This window comes from Aythya fuligula, chromosome 1, assembly GCF_009819795.1.
Source record: "Aythya fuligula isolate bAytFul2 chromosome 1, bAytFul2.pri, whole genome shotgun sequence".
NCBI lineage: Eukaryota > Metazoa > Chordata > Aves > Anseriformes > Anatidae > Aythya > Aythya fuligula.
Window position 1 is genome coordinate 21,196,375 of NC_045559.1, and position 19,369 is coordinate 21,215,743.

General features: G+C 39.1%; 1 protein-coding gene across 1 annotated transcript in view; it reads left to right on the top strand.

The window, feature by feature from the left end:
- Window positions 1-18,589, top strand: part of MOV10L1 (Mov10 like RISC complex RNA helicase 1) — a 36,677-nt gene extending 18,088 nt beyond the window's left edge. The window contains exons 11-26 of the mRNA XM_032203076.1: window positions 175-352; window positions 946-1,016; window positions 1,389-1,480; window positions 2,235-2,293; window positions 2,777-2,892; window positions 7,168-7,264; window positions 8,220-8,398; window positions 8,899-9,045; window positions 9,421-9,542; window positions 10,408-10,507; window positions 10,763-10,927; window positions 12,940-13,113; window positions 13,931-14,080; window positions 15,639-15,746; window positions 17,883-18,020; window positions 18,494-18,589. Of these exons, the coding sequence (XP_032058967.1) occupies window positions 175-352; window positions 946-1,016; window positions 1,389-1,480; window positions 2,235-2,293; window positions 2,777-2,892; window positions 7,168-7,264; window positions 8,220-8,398; window positions 8,899-9,045; window positions 9,421-9,542; window positions 10,408-10,507; window positions 10,763-10,927; window positions 12,940-13,113; window positions 13,931-14,080; window positions 15,639-15,746; window positions 17,883-18,020; window positions 18,494-18,589 (1,992 nt within the window). The remainder of the gene's footprint in view (window positions 1-174; window positions 353-945; window positions 1,017-1,388; window positions 1,481-2,234; window positions 2,294-2,776; window positions 2,893-7,167; window positions 7,265-8,219; window positions 8,399-8,898; window positions 9,046-9,420; window positions 9,543-10,407; window positions 10,508-10,762; window positions 10,928-12,939; window positions 13,114-13,930; window positions 14,081-15,638; window positions 15,747-17,882; window positions 18,021-18,493) is intronic.
- The last annotated feature ends 780 nt before the right edge of the window (window positions 18,590-19,369 follow it).

Consider the following 19,369-nt stretch of genomic DNA (forward strand, 5'->3'; position numbering starts at 1 on the left):
TTCTGCACTGACTGTTGTGGGAGTTTAGCTTAGTGCATTAAGATGCTGTATTTAGTCACCTTAACTGGCAGCTCAGCAGTCTAACTTGAACTGTTTCATGTAATACTAAGATTGGTGGGGTCTGTACCTCAGTGTAGAAATTGCAACTGTAATGTATCCTGTTCTGCTTTTCAGGGTCTTAATATAAATAATTACAAAGCAAAATTTTCTACTCTCTTGTGGCTTGAAGAGATCTACGCAGAAACGGAGATGAAAGATTTTAGCATGAGTGGCATTACTTTGAAAAGGAATGGGAATTTGTTAGTGTTAGAAGTGCCAGGACTGGAAGAAGGCAGACCTCACCTGAATACAGGTAGTAATTGATGTGAGATAAAAGCTGAAGAGCTTGTTGATCTGTGTTTTTAGTGCAGTGCAAACTCTGTTGCATTGTCATATGTGTAAGGATTTGAACACAAAATAATTAACCTAGGCTACTGTACAGGTGATCTGCACTGTTAGTGTTTTAAGTCTTACAGTGGCTGCTATCTGAAGAAGCATTACGTGTCTGTTCTCATGAGTCTTCTCATATTTTTAAACTTATGTACAAAACTGGAGGAAGCTTTTCACAAAACACTGTGCAATGTTTATTTTTGCAATAGGGGTATCAAAACTGGGAAAGTAATTAAGAATTCAATGTTATGACACACAGGATTCCAGAAGGTTTTGAAGGGTCTGATGGCACCAATATTAGGTGCCTTCTAAAATGTGATCTGAACTGCTATGTGCAGTTAGGTCCTTCTGAGGTACTCATGGATCCAGCAATTTTGCTGAAGTTAGTGAACATCTGTCATCCTGCAAATTCCCACCTTAACCATGCAAAAGGGGAACAAATGAAGTGCTGTGGTGAGAATTTTACTATTCCTTGTCACAATGTTGGCTTTTTTTTTTTTTTTTTTTTACAATTAGGTGATAAGGTGATACTGAAAAGTCAAGTCTACTCTGAGCATATAATAGAGTACGTTGCCTATATTACCGAGGTAAGCGAGGTGTGTTTTCTGTTGAAAATACAGTAGTCTGCAGGATTCAGAGGGGAAGCCAGTACAACTCATGGAGCTTAACCTGTTTTGGGGAAGCTAGATTTTTATCTACGCTCTAAATAGTGTATTTTTATTGTTAATTTAGTTGTTTTGAAGACTATAGGCTTCCTTTTTTCTACCTAGATTATAATTGTCACCTGGCCTAAAAGCACTCATAACATAATCTAGAAATGTAATGTATTAGTAGTTAGTAAATCTAGGTATTGGCTTTTTTTTTTTTTTTTTTTTTATTCCTAGTGCTTTCAAAGATGCTTTTTTGTGTGTAAAGGACTAAGCCCTTCATCGGTAAACTTTTTTTTTTTCTTGCAACAGATATGTAATGAAGACGTTACTCTGAAATTCAATGCAGATTTTGAACAGGCTTACAACTCGGAACCCATGGATGTGGAATTTGTTCACTGCAGGTATTTAATAGACTTGAAAAGAGCTCCATTTTGTGATTCCTCTATTAAAGCAACTTGAAAATATATGAGGCTGTCAGTTGGTAGTCTGGGCAGATACAGGAAGGGCACAATTAAGAACTCAGGTGCCAATTCTTTCATTTCTTTCCAACTATATTCCTTGATAAGACTGCAATGGTAGGCACTACATACAAAACAGAGACAAGACAAGAATGTTTCAACATGTAAGTGATTGCTGCAATGCCAGGCAGTGGAGTAGTTTTTGGGGTGGTATGGGATTTTTTTGTTGTTGTTGCTGTGTTTTTGGTTGCATTGGTTTCTGTCATGTGGGTGGTTGGTTTTGTTTTGATGTTTTTTTAAGAAAAATACACCAATATGGCTGCGAGACTATTCATAAACCTTGCATTTTGCTTTATTTGTGGCATGTTATCTGTATATAGCTGCATAATCTTCTATCAAAGATTGGCTTTGCCAAAAACTTACTTGAAAGACTATCTGACTTTGGAGTGCAAGGGCATCTTTGTCTCACTGAAGGGCTAGAGACTATGTGTATCAGTGCTGCTCACAGCATATCTGTTGATTAACATTTCTGCAGTGCATTTTTCAGTAAATACGCTTGTGTAAAAACTCTTGTTTTTGTAAGCAATGGTTCACAGAAAAAGTACGGGATGCCTTGTAGGGTGTATGCTTTTGCAGCTTACAGAATACTGGGATTTTACTCTAACCGCAAACTGCTGATCTGCCATTCTAACAACAGGATTACTAGCAGACGGTGCCAGCTGGCGGTTGAACAAGCTACCTGTCTGGGTGAAAAAGGTATATTTCAGTTTACTGAAGCTGTCTGGAGGGGGTTAGTGGTGTGGAGGCTCATGTTTTATGTTGCTTTCACATCAGGGCATACTGAGAAGAATGCATTATAATAATGTGTTCTTACAGTTTCCTGTAATTATTTTATAAACAAAAAAAAAAAAAATAGAAGAGCTTTTGGCCGTCACAGGGGACGTAAATGGAAACTTCAACTTTTGTCAACAGTTTGAACCAATGAGAACTGTATAGACCATGCTGTGGTAACAGTAATATGTGAAATGGCAGTGGTTTTCATTGCATCAGAATTAAATAAAAAGCACAGGTACCCTGTGTTGTATGGTTGAGTAGAACAGTTCATATGACCTTCACGTGGGTCTTTCCCAGTTCTGTGATAGGTTTTGTTTAGCAAACTTAGAGCAAGCTGCTATCAGTAAAATGTGTGTCGTGTTTAAGTGGTTTTCAAATTCCTTTCTTTCTTCTCCAAACTTGAAGTTTTATTTCCAGAACGGCTTCTCTTACGGTCACCACAAGCTGTCAAGACCCAAAATATTACCGAGTACGATGGTGTTGATGATGGCCTTGAACAATACTCCCAGCAGGAGAGTAAGGTAAATATTCTGTAAATATTTGTTAAAACTCTTAACAGCATTGGTAACAGTTAAGTACTGTACAGCTGTTGTTAGAAATGAGAGAATCAGTCGTGTTCTGCTGCTTCTGAAAGCTGATGCAGCTTGTCTTCAAAAAGGGCAAGAAGGAGGACCCAGGCAACTACAGGTCAGTCAGCCTCACCTCCATCCCTGCAAAGGTGATGAAACAGCTCATTCTGGAGTCATCTCTGACCTTCTGGAGGATAAGAAGGCGATCAGGAGTAGTCAGCATGGCTTCACCAAGAGGAAGTCATGTTTAACCAGTGTGATAGCCTGGAGTGAGCCCAGTGGAGGGCTATGAAGGTGATTTGGGGAATGGAACATCCCTCATGAGGGGAAGCTGACAGAACTGGGCCTGTTTCTCTTGGGGAGAGAAGACTGAGATCAATATGAGATCAATGTGCATAACTATCTGAAGGGAGGTTGTCTAGAGGATGGAGCTGGTCTCTTTTCAGTGTTGCCCTGTGACAGGACAGGAGGCAATGGGCACAAACTGAAGAACTGTGAGGGTGACAGAGCACTGGAACAGATTGCACAGAAAGGTTGTGGGGTCTCCTGCTCAGGAGATATTCAAAACCCGCCTGGCTGCCATTCTGTGCAGTGTGTAGTAGGTGACCCTGCTTGGCAGTGGGGTTGGACTAGACCATCTCCAGAGGCCCCTTCCAACCTCAACCATTCTGTAATTCTGTTCTTTCTGATAACAGAAGGTCGTTTGATACCTGGAGAGAGAATTTGGTAGCAACTGATGCTATTAAGCAACCCTCCCACCTAGAATGAGAAGTGCTAGTAACAACCCGTATGATTATAATTTGAATTGTCAGATTTGCATTAAACTAGTGTTAATAGTAACTTCGTAATAGATGTGTAAAGTCTTCTCACTGTGGCAGGAAATAATTTTATGATAAAAGATAATCATCCTGGCCTAAGGAAATTTACCTGTGCTTCTTAACTGCTAGTTAAATTACAGGAAGAAATTATAACATCTTTCTTAAAAGGAACTTAAGAATGCTACCTAATCATTCTTACTATTTGAAGCAGGACTGTCACCAATAACAAATCAAGTCAGCCTTGGGGTCGGGGTTCGTTTGGTTTTGTCCAGGGGTTCCAGAGCCTCTGCGTAACCTGTTTCAGTGTCTCACAACCTTTCCACTCAATTTTTTCCCGATTTCCAGTATCAATTTTTCTACCCACAACTTGTGGTTGTGATCCCTTGTTTATATAGTATGCTACTGCAAAGAACTGTTTGTTTTTTTTTTTTTTTTTTTTTTTTGTCCAAGTCTTATTTATTTAAGCCCTTATGAACAATAGATTCCTGTTTACCTCCTCCAAATTTAGCTAAAAAAGCTAAGTTCTTTTAAGTTCTTAAGAACATGCTGTTAGTTTGTATTCATCTAGCCGTAACCCAGGATCCTGGAAAGGGCTTAGGGAACTCACTCAGACAGCGGGTTCACAGCCTGTCTTGGTTCATGCAGGTACTCAGTCCCAGGTACAGAGCTTTCCACTTCTTACTGATTTTATGAGTTGTTTTTTTTGTTTTGTTTTGTTTTTTATTGGCCTAACTGTAAAGTTTCTCGTGGTCCCTCTGAATTGTAGGTGAGCCATCAGGCATTTCAACTATGAATCCTGACTTTGTTTGCTATTTTATTGAGGGTGTACTTGGTCTCATCCTAATTCTTGAAGATGCTAAATAGTACTGGCCCCAATGACAACCCTGGGGTTCCTAGCTTGTGGCCTGTTTGCGGGTGAGTATCAAGCTATTGATTAATGCATTTTGAACCCAGTAATTCAACCAACTTACAGCTCATCTAACAGTGTTCATCTAGGTCGTGTCCTTGGACTACAAATGAGAATATTGTGGTAAATAAACCATTTTTGAAAGCCTTACTGAAGTCAGAGAGTATTACAATGACTGCTTTCTTTTGTCCACATAAGTCCCTTCTTTAGAGAAGGAAATTGGATTGGCCACCTATTAAGAAAGCTCTGTCCCTTGTTACTGTGTGAACTGTTCCTGGTCACCTTTTTCTAAATGTGTGAATTCAGAAGGATTTGCTTCATGATCTGTTCAGGGACTGGACTGAGGCCAAAGAGCTGTAGTTCTTACGATCTTCCTTGTCCATCTTAAATTGGAGCAATGTTAGCTTCATCCTGCTGTCAGGGACATCCCTAATTTGTTGTGGGAATGACAAGTTGTTTTTGGGGGGGAGGATGGGGAGGTGTTTTTTTTTCCGTTTAGTAGGCAGCAGTATCCACAACTGTATCACTGTTGTGAGTCACAGCTACTGGATGAATATGGGTGCATCCAGTGGCTTAAAGTAGCAGTGGCTCATAGCACAGTGCCATTACATTAATTTTCCCTCTTGTTCCCAAACTGCTCAAGGGCATTGAGTTCTTCTGTCGTGTATCATCCCTCAATAAGTTGTCTTCTCTCATCCATCTCTGAGCTGTCTCTTCCACACAACAGTTGCAGAGTCTGTTCTTGTTTCTCCCTTCCTGCCACACTTAAACATCAGCTGGACTTTGATTCTCCAGATTTTGTCCAGCTTTCCAAGCAGTGTTTTTCTATTTTTGCCTGTCCTAGTTTAACCTTCCAGCTTGGATTTTATGAATTCATCAAGAAGCTACAAGCTTAGCTAAGCAGACCTTCTGTTGAAATGCCAGATGATCTTGCGCAGCACGATGGTTTGTTTAAGATGTCTCAGACAGCTTTTAGATCTCCTGGGCACCTTTTCTCCCCATGTCCGCTTCCCAGAGCACTTCATTCAGTGATTCTTCAAACAAACTGAAGTCTGCTCTAGATTGTCCTAAGTTCTGACTGCTCTTACCTTTTTAGCCTTCTTTGAGATCTTGAGGTTACCTTGCAGTATCTGCACTAGAGGCTGCTCTGTGGAAGCATGCTTTTTCCTGTATGGGAGCAGCAAGTCTAGTAAGGAATTATTCCTGATCAGTGTCTCTGCCACTTATGTCAGGAAGCTGTCACCAGCTCACTCTACTAATTCTGGAAATTTCCTGGATGTATTAACTTCTTCACTGAAAGGGTTGTGAGGCATTGGAACAGGCTGCCCAGGGAAGTGGTGGAGTCACCATCCTTGGAAGTCTTCAAAAGACGTTTAGATGTAGAGCTTAGGGATATGGTTTAGTGGAGGGCTGTTAGCGTTAGGTTGGAGGTTGGACTCGATGACCTTGAGGTCTCTTCCAACCTAGAAAATTCTGTGATTCTGTGATTCTGTGATTCTGTATTGCAGTAGGTATGTGAATGATAGAAATCTTCCAGTGAGCAGCACAACTTGTGACCAGGAGGGTAATGCGAGTTGTTCGTGGGAAGTCCACCCACGTTCTCCCATTCCTGGTGGGGGGTTGTTAAACCGTCAGACAATATCATTGCTGTTCCATCCTCCTATGGTGACAACTCGGGCATGTCTCTGGTTGTGCAGTGAATAATGTGCAGTCGAGGAGCTCCTGCACATAAGCACGGAGCCATACTGGTAAGAGCTGCAGCGCAGCTAGTTACTGCGAGGCGCCTGTTCTTACAGGGTTCCTTCTGTTTGACTATAAGGGTGGTGGGGAACATGACTTGGACCCCTCATCTTACCCCAGAGATCCCTGTATGACCCCCGAAGCTCTGATCTATTCAAGTCACTAGTACCTATGGATAAGCAGCAGAGCAAGTAATGAGAAGGACAGGACTGCAGAAGCTTTGCAGTATTTCCATGGCATCATGGCTCTGGGGAAGCAGCAAATATCCCAAGATAATATGGCTGGAAAACAACTACCTCTGTCCTGTACAAGAAGTGATCAACACCAACACTCATCAGTTCACTTGATTGGGATGAGTATTATTAGGAGAATTGTAACATCTGGTCCAGAGTGCTGTTAATGCCATGTTCACTACAGTTTCCTCCCGTGCTGCAATATGAAATCATCTTGCCAAAACGCATGGAATGTGAACATTGGCTTTTGCTGAAAGATGTAAGCTACTTAACCATGGCTTCACAATCCTTATCAGTGTGCAAAGTATTTGTGCAATAGATACTTAATTTTAACATAAACTTCTAGAAACCTTAGATTTAAGGTGAAAACTCCTTGCATCTTTTCTTCTCATACAAACAGTCTGTTTAATGACACAATGCCATTTAATGGGGGAAAAAATAAAATGTAGCAACTTCAAAAATATTAGTGAAGATAATTGCCTGTAACTGTAAGATTATAAACACATTTACCTTGACTTGATGTTTTCAGGTCAAAAAACTGCAGAACAGACAGACAAAATGCATGGCATCCAGGCAGATGAACATACCAGACGTGGTGACAGTTCCTGCACAAACAAGCCAGCTCGGTATGCTTTATTACTTTCTTTATTAAAGAATAACAGTTCAACACTGCAATTACTTCAGCCAAATCAGGACTTAGTATGGTGGTGCCTTTCAGATGCCCTCGTGCTCTTTTAAGGAGAAACTGTACAGTGATACTAGCAGGAATTTTCATTAGAGTCCTTCTGTGGAATATTTAAACATCTTCAGCTCAACAAGCATCCAGTGATATTTTGTACTCAATAAATTATTCCAAGCCATCTACTGGAAAATGTTTGCTCATGTTCCAAGTTTCCGGTTTGTTACTGGAATGCTGGGATAGCTACTTTGGAAAAAATGATACAGATTTTTAAAAGGATTCAGAAAGTGCATATCATTCCTTCGCATATCTGAGAGGCATCACTTCAGCAATTAAGCACGCTGATGTTTAAATAGGGTTATTTTATCATGTTGTAGCAATAGGATACGTAAATTGTGGAATAGGTTGCCTAAATTGTACTTCTGTTAATGGGTTAATAAGATTCTGTTGTGGAAAGCTAGAGCTGGACTGTATGAGAGGAGGAAAAAATTACAGTTGTCATACGACTTCACCGCTGGTTATCAAGTAGTATCACTATCACAAGTAATATCACTAGTATTATCCCTGAAAAATTATTGAAAATGTGTTTCCCTAGGACAAAAAAAAAAGTGAGCTTGATGTTAAAATTACTGAATAGTTTTTACGTGTGGTTACAGTAGATAATGATAATCCTTTTCTGTCCTTCAATTTTATGAAAGATCTAGTACAATTCCGAAATATTAATGTCTTATTTTCTCTGTGCTGTTCTAGGAAAATCAGAGTTTGAGGGGGGAGTTTGGTAGTTGTTACCACATTAAACAAAGAAAAAAAATGTAAAATATAACATGAATTGGAGTTGCTTTAACCTGTGTGTGCTGAAAATATTTATGTTCATGTTTAATATATGCTTACCTTGATCATAGTTGATGAAACTGTGGCACTTAAGCAGAGAGCTGGTGAATTTTTCAATCCTGCTTTGAATGAGCAACAGAAACTGGCAGTGAAAAGGATAGTGAGTGGTGAATGTCGTCCAACGCCTTACATTCTCTTTGGGCCACCAGGAACTGGAAAAACAATAACGGTAGTCGAAGCTATTTTACAGGTAGAGGTAGATGACGGTTGGGTCATCTATAACCATTTCAGTGTTAGAACACTTAGAGTAGTTCTGTAAGTACCATCACATTTTTTTCCCAAACAAGAATTCATGAAATGCTCTTGCAAGCAATTTTCTTGAGCTATGCAAAATAATGAAAGATTTTGATAGGAATTTTACAGAATTCCTGAATGACTTATTTTCAAGTCTTCCCGTTTTTATATTTTTAAAGCTTTTGTGTCTAGTACCTGACTCACAATTCCAGGACTGCGTAGTGCATTCCTAAAACACAGGTATACATCAACATGGTAACCATGAAATACTTCTGCTGTTGGTACCCTTAGGTTATGATTGTCAAGACTAGTGTTCTTGAACTGCAGAAGTGTGGATGAGTATAACGTGTTCAAAACTCATCTGGATTCTGTATTCAGTGGCACAACATGAGCACATTTTAGCTATTGCTGTATCTCCAAATTAACCTTACTTTATGTCCATCTTCTCGAACGTAGATACATTATACTTTACCAGATAGTCGGATCTTAGTTTGTGCTCCATCAAATGCTGCAACAGATCTGATCTGCTTGAGGCTGCATCAAAGCAATCTCTTAAAACCAGGAGCTATGGTCCGAATCAATGCTAGCTGCAGATCACCAGAGGTAAGTATTACAGATAACTACCAGTTATTATTTCACTTCTAATATTTTATCTAAAACTACTGATTTATTAATGTAACTGTCAATGTTTAATAGGCTGGTTAGGCTTGGTGGGTAGGATACAAAGTAATAAGTACTGTAGCCGTTCCAGAGGATGAACTGGAAAATGTGTATATGAAATATATCTTAAAATTTGGATCCCTAAGATGAAGGAAATGCAAATATATTGCTTAAGCACATTCATGAAGAATTCATTTCAGCTTCAGGTCTAAATCAAAACGTTTTGTTTAGCTTCCAACATAGTTTTCAGTGCTTTTTCTTCAAATGAAAACAACAAGTAGCATTTTTGTTTTACAAAATACCTTTTTGTTTCTGCAGCAAATTGATGACATAGTGAAACCTTACTGCAAAGATGGTGAAGATATTTGGAAAGCATCTTGGTTCAGGATAATAATTACCACTTGTAGCAGTGCAGGAATGTTTTATCAAACAGGAGTAAGGTACTGTACTACAGACAGGAGTATTGCCGACGTAGCTGGAAATTACAAAATCGCAAGCCTTAGATTCCCTCTGTATTGTAACTTCAGCTGTTTTAATGCAGTTTATTGCATGTACCTCTGTTCCTAAGTTGTCTTCCTGGCAAACCTCTTGTTTTTAGTAATGTTTCAGCTGAGACTTTCTCCATACACAGGAAGCTTAACAAATACCTTGAATAAAAATAAAAAGCCTTGATGCAGTAGTTTTCCACCACCAGCAGTTGTATCCTTAGAAACTATATTGCTTCTTACAGTCATATTGGCTTTAAAGTATTGTTGTAGGAGTTCACACTAAAAATTAGATTTTACTTAGTAAAGGTGACCTGATGAGAAAACTAGCTGTAAACAACCTCAATATAAAGTGCTATTAAGCAAAATCAGAGGAAACTAACGTTTTAAAAGAATGCTTTAAGTGTTTAGCTGTCTTAAGAGTTGTTTGGTGGAAACAGGGCCTAGTGATTGTCTTTGCATAAACCAAGTGCGTTATTCTAATTACGTAGCTGAGGGAATTTGAGAACAATTATTTTTTTTTCCAAGTTTTTTGTTTTTTTTTTAATCTTAGCCTTGCCCTAACTAATACTTTAAGATAAGCAGTGGTTGCGTATATGATAGTGTGGATGAGAAATCACAGATGAGGAATCACTTAGTGAGTTGTTTCTTCTACCTTCTGTGTTTGAAATATTTTAATCTTTGATGTATATGTGGAGGGGAGGTTCCTGGTGCACATGACAAGGAAGTTTACGGAGCTACTGAGGTCAACCACAGGGTGGCAGAATGAACTAATCTGAAAAAAAAAGCCCTCTTTTGAGTTCATGTTACTTAATTGTAGGCTTGGACACTTCACACATGTGATTTTGGATGAAGCTGGGCAAGCATGTGAACCAGAGAGTCTGATTCCTATCGGGTTGATTTCAGAAGCTAATGGACAGGTAGGTCTCTTAGAGTCATCTTCTGAAAGGAAGAACAAGTTTTTTGCTTGCTGTTCTTACCGTTGTGAATGTTGTAGAATGCAAGCTGCTATTTTTTCATACTTCTGGGCCTAAACCTGTGCAAACAAATTAGAAGTCTGAGGAAAGCAGAGTACTTAAACACATCTTGCGTTTCTTGAAGTGTGCATGTTACTGAAACTACATTTTCTAGTAACTGTTATAATACAAGATGTTTTTTTTAATCTATATATACAGATAGTTCTTGTTGGAGATCCAAAGCAGTTAGGACCTGTAATAAAATCAAAAATTGCATTGGCATTTGGATTAAATATGTCCTTGCTGGAACGACTGTTATCAAGGGATATGTATCTGAGAGATGAGGATGCTTTCAGTGCCTCTGGATCATATAATCCTTTGTTGGTGAGTAAAACCAAATTATTTTAGTTTATTTCTCATGAAGAAGGAGAAACTGTGGTTGCTGATGTTTCTTTTCCACCTTTCTTTACTCCTTAATGCTTAGACTTAAAACTAACTCTAAGAGTTGTTTTTGCAGGAAGATTTGATTATTTTGAATAAATACTCAGAATATCAAGGACGTTCAGCCTTCTAACCTCCTAAAGTCCTTTTTGGCTTAAAAACAGACAGCCCCTTCAGAGTTGGTCAAACGTAGTACACACAGCATAATTCTAAATAACAGCTTAAAATTCCCTTCCATCTCCATTTTCCAAACTTGCTCATAATTCTCCACAAATGCACAAGCTTGAACAAGTTATTTCAGGAAGGGGAAAAAAATAAACTTCCTGTTTCCTTACCTCTTCTTCCTCTGAAGGATAGCTTTGGATATTTGTCATACAAGCATAAGAAAACAGTGTTTACAGGGTAGCTGGAAATAGCTGAATGTTCCATGACATAGAGAAATACTTAAACTATTCCTTTCATCTCTGAGCTGTAACTACACCTAGCAGCCCAGTACATGAACTGGGGTATCAGAAGCAAGTTACCATTAGTGAAATGTTTTTAGTACAGTTGGTGAACACGTTTTGGTGAGCATATTTCAGAATCAGGATCTGGCACCCCGTTGATATATCCTTGACCAGAGTAGCCCCTTAATGTCATTCCGAAGTATGGATTTGAATCGAAGAGCCTCATAAGTAGATTTCATACGACTCACCAGAACCATTACTTCTTACTCAACATTTGTTGAGTAAACACTTAAATTTAAACAAAGTAAGCTCAGTCTCGCTTTGTGGTCTTGCATAGCTCTGAAGGTTGAAAGGTAGAGAATGAAAAGCTGGGGACAAGGGCACTATTTGGAGCAGTAAGTTCTTGAATGAGGACAACTCTACACATGCATGTTGAATATGTTAATTCTGTTCTAACTGAAACCAGGACATCCATATATGGAGTACTAAAAACATCCTTTTTTGCTAGACTCTGTGTCAGTTTGACTAGTAGGGAAACAGTTCAGAGTGTCATTACAGTTTCCTAATGCTCTTGTACGGTGAAGTGCCTAAAGTCCATTTCAAGTGCCAGAGGTAGCATTGCTAGGTAAGTAAGCACAAATGTTTCAGTGGCTTTAAGTTCTTGTCACAGGCTGAGATACAGGGCTAAAATGTAAACTTGATTTATTAAAGTGCCTTCTCATTCTTCTGGTACTATACTCTGAAAAATTAAAACCAAAGGTGACGCAATAATTGTGTGGCCAGAGGAGGAAGTCTGATGGCAGTTGCTGGAGGGGACAGGGAGTGGGTGATATTTAGCTCTAGCTTTTAGGTTGGGTTCAACCTAATGAAAAGTTACTTCAAACTTCCTCTTAAAATCTGCTACAGCAAACTTCTGTTCTTGTGTTACATATACAATGCTTAAGGCAAGCTGGCATGGTGAGAGAGCACAAAGTGAAGGCTTTAGTGCTCTTTGAGCTGGCTATTAATGGCTGGAATTGCTTCTTCGAGGCCATTTTTTCATTTAGAGACAAGTAAATTTTCCAAGGCCAGATTCTGTTAGCTGTTCTAATAACAAGCTCGTCTGATGCTTTTTCTCTGCCCATCAGGGCTTCCCCCGAGAAGCAGGTTACATCTATGGAAACTCCAAGAAAAGAATCTGACTTGATTAAAAAAGGAAATGGGCTTGCAAATAGGATGCCTTAAACTGGAGAATGCCAATTTCATCTTTTGTGTAAATTTCATTCTTTCATTTTGTCTCCTCTCCCCTTAGAGGAAAAAGAGATGGTCCTTCTTAAGACTTTTTTTATTTAGTATTTACTTACAGATCACAATTACAATTTTTCCCTTTAATGCAGTTCTTTGGCAGCTTTAGAAAAGCTAAATACTACAGGATGGCAAAATACCTGTGTGGGAGCTGCTGCATGCTTTGAAGCTTGATGAATAGCTGCCTGTTTCAGTAACAGATTTGTATTTTTTTGGTCTCTGCAGATCACAAAGCTCATAAAGAACTACAGGTCACATTCTGCCTTGCTTGCTTTACCATCTAAACTGTTTTATCATAAAGAGCTGGAAGTTTGTGCAGACACTTCAGTAGTAACTTCTTTGTTGCATTGGGAGAAATTGCCCAGGAAGGGATTTCCGTTAATTTTTCATGGAGTCAGGGTATGTAAAAAGTTCACGTAGTCAAGTATAAACAAAGGGGCCTCACAGAAGTTGTCTGATAATGTAGACAGCAAATTTTATTCTTATGAATGAATTTCAGAAAGGGTATGAAAACAAGCTTTTTGTAAGAAGTGTGGCTTCTTGGTTTTGAAAATCTACTTGTTCAGTACTTGGTTGGGTTTTGATGAAACAACCACTGAAGGCAGATGTTTACAAACAACTTAAGTAGCTGCAGATCGTAGCGTCTTGTGGAGACATTTTAATATAAAAAAAAAAAATCAAGTTGGCAAATAAAGCAGCAGCACGGAGCTACAGGCAGCTTCATTAGATTTAGATAATTTCTGATAAGAGTTTGCTGTATTAGAATGAATACAATCCCCTACAACTGGAAGATTATTAAAGATGAAGTTGGAGGGAGGAGAGGGAATAGTATATCAGGAAGAAAAGTTTTCTTTGGTCTTCCAAGAAGTGGTGAAGTAGCAAGTGGTATATCTACTGTTGGAGGTGCTTTTTGAACTCCTACACCTTGCAGAAAAGCAGGATAGCAGCTTGGTAACACCTGTCACTCTGAGTTGCGGTTTGCATCCTCTGTCACGTATACAGAGCACTGTCATCTGTAAATATACTATAAATCTAGCTTTTAAAAAAGGTGTTAAGTGATGCTTGTTCGTTCATTGGAAAGGATTTATAGCAAAGAAGTATATAACATTAGTCTCAAACATCGTAAATGCAAAAAATAGATGTGATATAATCTGTTAAATACATACTAATTTCTGCACATTTTCTTCATCTGCTCGCTTTGCTTCCCCTAATCCAGGGCAATGAAACACGTGAAGGCCACAGCCCCTCGTGGTTTAATCCAACTGAAGCAGTCCAAGTGATGCAGTACTGTTGCCACCTGGCTAAAAATGAAAGCACTGCAGTGTCTTTGACTGATATTGGAGTGATTACACCGTATCGTAAACAGGTATCAGTAGTGTTTAAAAACTTCAGAGTTAGTGTATTTCATGTTGTGGTTTGTTAGAGCAGGAAGGCCTGTGTCAGGATGTCACTGTGTCATTACATAGCGTGTTATCAATCTTTAATGATGTTTCCATTGAACTGTAAACCTAGATAGCACTAATGGCATTCTGCTTTGCTTCGTTTCATAAATTAGGAAGTGATAGGGAGAGATCTGCTTGTGGTTTCAGGGATCAAAGCAGGTATTTCAGTTGTTGGGAGTAGGGAGCAAGTAAAGAACTTAATATCTGACAGCTGGAACAGGTATCTGATATCCTCACTTACCATGCACACTGAGGAGCGGAACAAAAGGGAAATGTAGCAAGTAGAGGGTATGTCGCTTTGTTGTGACCTTGAGGAAAGTACAGGAATTGGGACTTAGCAGTCCAGCAGTCAGGCTCGAAGCTTGTACTGCTCTTTGAACACGTACAGAATGTTGGATGGCAACTTCAAGTCTGTTAAGTGCGTGATGTCTGCTTTCATTTTTAAAATCTTTGATTTCCAGAGGATGATCTGGACAGGTTGCGTTCAGTTTTTTTTTTGATGTGCGCATCTCAGTCTTTGTGGTCATGCATGTGAGGGCTGGGGCAAACACAGTAAGGCATGTGGAAAAGACCAGCCCCCTTTTGAAGAACTCTGACTTGCAAATTAGAGTTGTCTGTGCTGATTCCACTGTTGAAGCATATGCACCCACCTGTATTTACAGTTACTACTTATTTTTCAAATACTTATATATGGTAGAGATGTGGCTGAACCTCTTATATTAAAACCTGTGAAGTGGTTCAGGGAGTATGATTGTGTCCTTCATCTGCCTATGGTGCAAGGCATACTAATAATGTTTGCTTCAGGAAAGTCACTTTGTCTTGCAAGAATGCTGATGTGAAAAGAAGCACTGTAACCCTTGGCTTAGCCGTGGTTCGTTTTTCACTTAATTTGGAGCACTTCAGCTGCAGTCTCCAAGCAGCTTTTTCCTGGTGGTCGTATGCTTATCCCAAACATACCAGCATTGTGGTGGAAAACACTGCCTTGTACCCTCCAGAAGAGAGCAGGCACCTGTAGGCACACCTAGCCTCTGCTTTTCACTCTGCATGGTGCAGCTGGCAAGCAGAGGGGGAATCTCTGCACAGTCTTGTGGAGGGATGGGGGAAGCTGCTTGCCCTACCACACCTGTTTTTAGTCTTGGTTTTGGATACATTCCACACTGGAAGAAGGATTCCGATGGATAAACTCCTAAGATCTAAGTTGTTTTTCTCATTAAAATCTGGATTTATCAAAAAAATGTCAATTTCTGTACACATGGTGAAAGCATTTCACCTGCTGCGTCATGTAAGAAGTATTAAACGTCTCAGAAAAAAGCTGCTGTTTCATTTTTAAATTTCACTAGTAGCTAATGGCTAACCTTGCTGCGGGCATTTCCTACAACCCGTCTGCGTTAAATTCCCTATTTTTGTGAGGTATGTTTTGGCTTTGAAGTAATCCACTCTCAAATGTGGAAAAAAAAAAATCCTTCAAATCTTTTTTTGTAGGTGGAAAAAATCAGATTTCTTCTGAGAAGCATTGATTTGTCAGATGTTAAAGTTGGCACGGTGGAAGAGTTTCAAGGGCAGGAGCACCTGGTTACCATCCTATCAACGGTATGTATTTTTGCTCTGGTCCTGTGTAGAATACTTTAATATATTTTTAATTCTCTAGCTCCTTTGGCATGAGGCTTAGGGAGGGAAGGGAAGGAGGAAGCTATATTTATTATCAGTAGTCTGCAGTATTTGGGAAAAGTGCTTATTTTAAGCACATGTGAACAAGGTGCTGTCTGGGCTTTTTGAAGTAAACTTCAAACCTTTTTGGATGTTCACACTAAGTTTGTTTTAGAGTTTTATGCAGATAACATACCTTCAGTTAAACATGTTTAGAGAAGATGCAAACTGGAAGCATTATAAGTATTAGAGAACTGAGTGAATCACAATGATTGATTACCACACTCCAGTCAACAGCCTGAAAACTGTCTGCAGCAGCTGAGACACCAGGCCTCAGAAGACTGAGGAGGAGCTCCACACACCAGTGTTTACCACCCCTTTGTTTTTGATTAGGTGCAGGTGTGTGCCAGTTCCTGCTCTAACTGTAAATGCTAGATGTTCACTCCAGAGCGTATGCACACATCTTTGGTATGTGGATTCACATGAAAACCCCATAAGGAGAAAAAAAAAAAAAAAAAAACATCAGGAACAGAATTTCTTCTCAGGAACAGAATTGTTGGATGGGGCTCTTGATAGTGGAGGTTTTTCTTGGTGCTTGTAAGGAGAATTCAGTGTGGAGTCAAGAAGTAGAAGCAGCAGCTGCTATAAGCAATTAGCTGATCAATCTTGACACGTTTTGCAGATGCCTTTATACAGGAATGTGTGATATTGATCCTTTATGTTCTGAGCTGACATCCAAGTATACTCTGGTGAAGATATTGTACATACATGCTGAACTGCTGGCCAGGAGTAAGAAGCTGTGCTGAGTCAGCAAAGAAGGTGGTTGGGAAACTTGAGAGAAAAGCTAACCTGACACTGAACATCCCAGTGATAGCAGTTCAGTGTATGTGATTGTGTTTTGGGGCTTTAGACTTTTTTCTGGTGGGTATTACAGGCCCATGCGGACCTTTATAGACCTTTATCTCTGCAGTGTGAAGCTGGGTTCAGAATGCAGTCTGTGTGCTTGCTTTTGGTTCAAATGGTAGGATGTTTTTGGAGCAGTAAGTCTTAAAGTAAAGTAAACGATGTAAGTCTGGAATGTGGAGTTCTCGAGGCATTTGTGACCTGGGATCCTTCAGAACTGTTCAAGAATGTGCACTATTACAGGCTGTGCCCCTGTGAGTCTGGGTAATGGCACAGAGGACAGACTGGTGAAAGGAGGCAATGCAGACCAGGAATGTGTGGCTGAAGATACACTGGACTACTTCTAACAGCAGTGCATAGGATCTCTAAGAGAGAGGACAAAATAGCTATTAAAACAACCAAAGACCTGGAAAACAGGATGACTGGGGAGGAAAAGGAGGGAAGAAATCTGTTTGGGTGAGGGATTGTCTTGTGGCTTGGAGGAGGCATTTGGGGGTTTGCTTGCTTGTTTTTTTCCTAAGGGCAGCAGAACCATGCTTACTCTTCTTCATACTTTATCATGTCGTGGCTTTTCACTCCAGCATTGTAACTATCTTAAAATAGTTGTAGGTATGTACTGTGCTCCTACTTACACAAACCCATTATTAGTGATGGAAAATTACTTTATCAAATATGAGTTCAAATATTGATTGAAATAAAGGTGAAAACTTGATGAGAAATCATTACAAAGCACATTAGTTGATTCAGTGGCATTTTCCTCTAGGCTACGGCAAAGCTCACTGACGAGACACTCTGAAATATCATTGAGCTGTAGAACTTAGAAAACCAGTAACTACCATTTCTTCTACTGAAAAGATTAAAAATAAATAAAAAAAAAAGGTTTTTCAGGATGTAGTGTTAGTATTTTGCGTTTCAAATTACAGTGGGTATTCATGATCCTAAAATAAAGCTAATATGCCATTCTTCTGAAATTGCTAAAGTTGTGTTAGGGGACTATAGGAGAAGAGACCTCTGGGAAAATCCATCGTGGGAAGTGTGGTTATGAAGCTAGCTTGTGCATTGCTCACACTGACCTGTGGTTTGCTGCAGTGAGCAAATCATATGTTGCTCATCATAGTTACTCTATGGCTAGGGAAGTTGGTTTCTCATTATTCCAATTCTGAAATTAATTTCTAGGTGCGATCTCATGAAGGCATGTTTATGGAAGAGAAATACTATTTGGGCTTTCTCTGTAACCCAAAGCGATTTAATGTAGCAATTACTAGAGCAAAAGCTTTGCTGATCGTTGTGGGAAATCCCCACGTTCTTGTGAAAGTAAGTGTTTGTTTGCTTTTATTTTTGATTTGCATGTGATATTTGCCATGATAAATGACTAATCTATGGGGTTATCTGATATGAGAGAACATCTTTTATGTTGATAGTTGGTGTGCTGTCCTCAGTCTGCATTTGGGATTGCCTCAGCTCCAGAGGTAAGGGTGGACAGTTCAGGCACCTATACAGTAGACTCCCAAGCACTTCTTAATATCTGATAAAATAGAAGAAAAACAGTATTCCAGAAAACAAGCTGAATAAAAAGCTTAGTCTCCCCACACCTATATGCAACAAATGTAACACTGCAGCTCTCAGGATCTTTCTCCAATGTTATTCCACACCTGCACTGTTTGCCGCCTTCTGTTCCTTGAAGAGGTCCAGTTAAATCTCCTGCATTCGTGTGCTATGCTAATTTGTTTGAAAATTCATTACACACAGTAGCATGATTTATGTTAAACATTAATCTTTTCTTGTAGGATCCCTGTTTTTGTGCACTGCTGGAGTACAGCTTAATGAACAAAGCTTATGTAGGTTGTGACCTGCCTTCTGAGCTGGAATGCCTGCACCAGTGAGTGTTGCTTTAAAAATATCATAGATTGCTCTATACCATTTGAAAGATGACATATAAAAACCTCTGCTACAATATATTAAGATTTGATTTTTGCAATCTTAAGTACAGTAAACATAACATGTAACAGTATTTTCCCTCACTCTGTAAGAAAAGTCTGAGCATTAAGTACAGGGTATTGCTGACTTTGGTATTTTGCATACCCCCAAATGAGGCATCATGTATTTAGGGATCATAAGGGGAACTTCGGTGGGATTGTGGTTCTGCAGGGGGAAGTATTTATGGTGGCTCTACTATAGTCAAAGAAATTTGTTTGAAAGATTGGTTTAAACGTGTATTACATCTTGCTAGAAGGGAAGTTCCAGAAGAAAAAATTATTAAAATCATTATTTATGTAAAGGTAATCAAAATTAATTTCTCTTATTTCCTTTAATTGACAGATGTGAGTGATTTTTCCAGTGTTGAAGATGCATTCAGTCCTCTTCTGATTTTAAAGCTAAGAATGCTTAACAGAAATCCATTCCTAAGTGAATCCAACACCTTTTGGCCTCAGGGAAAGGCACACGTTCTGAAATTCTGTGAAGTTTATCCAAGAGACACTTGTAATACTTCTGAAAAGTGTAAAGAGTGGCAATTAGTCTGCTTTTTTTTTTTTTTTGGAGGGGGAAAAAAAGTGTATAGCTTTATGCTTCTGTTTAGAAGTGTAGACGAGTCCTGCAAGCTTCAGAAGATACTGATGAATTATGTTAATTTTTTCTTATTCTGTTTTTTTTTTTTTTTTTTT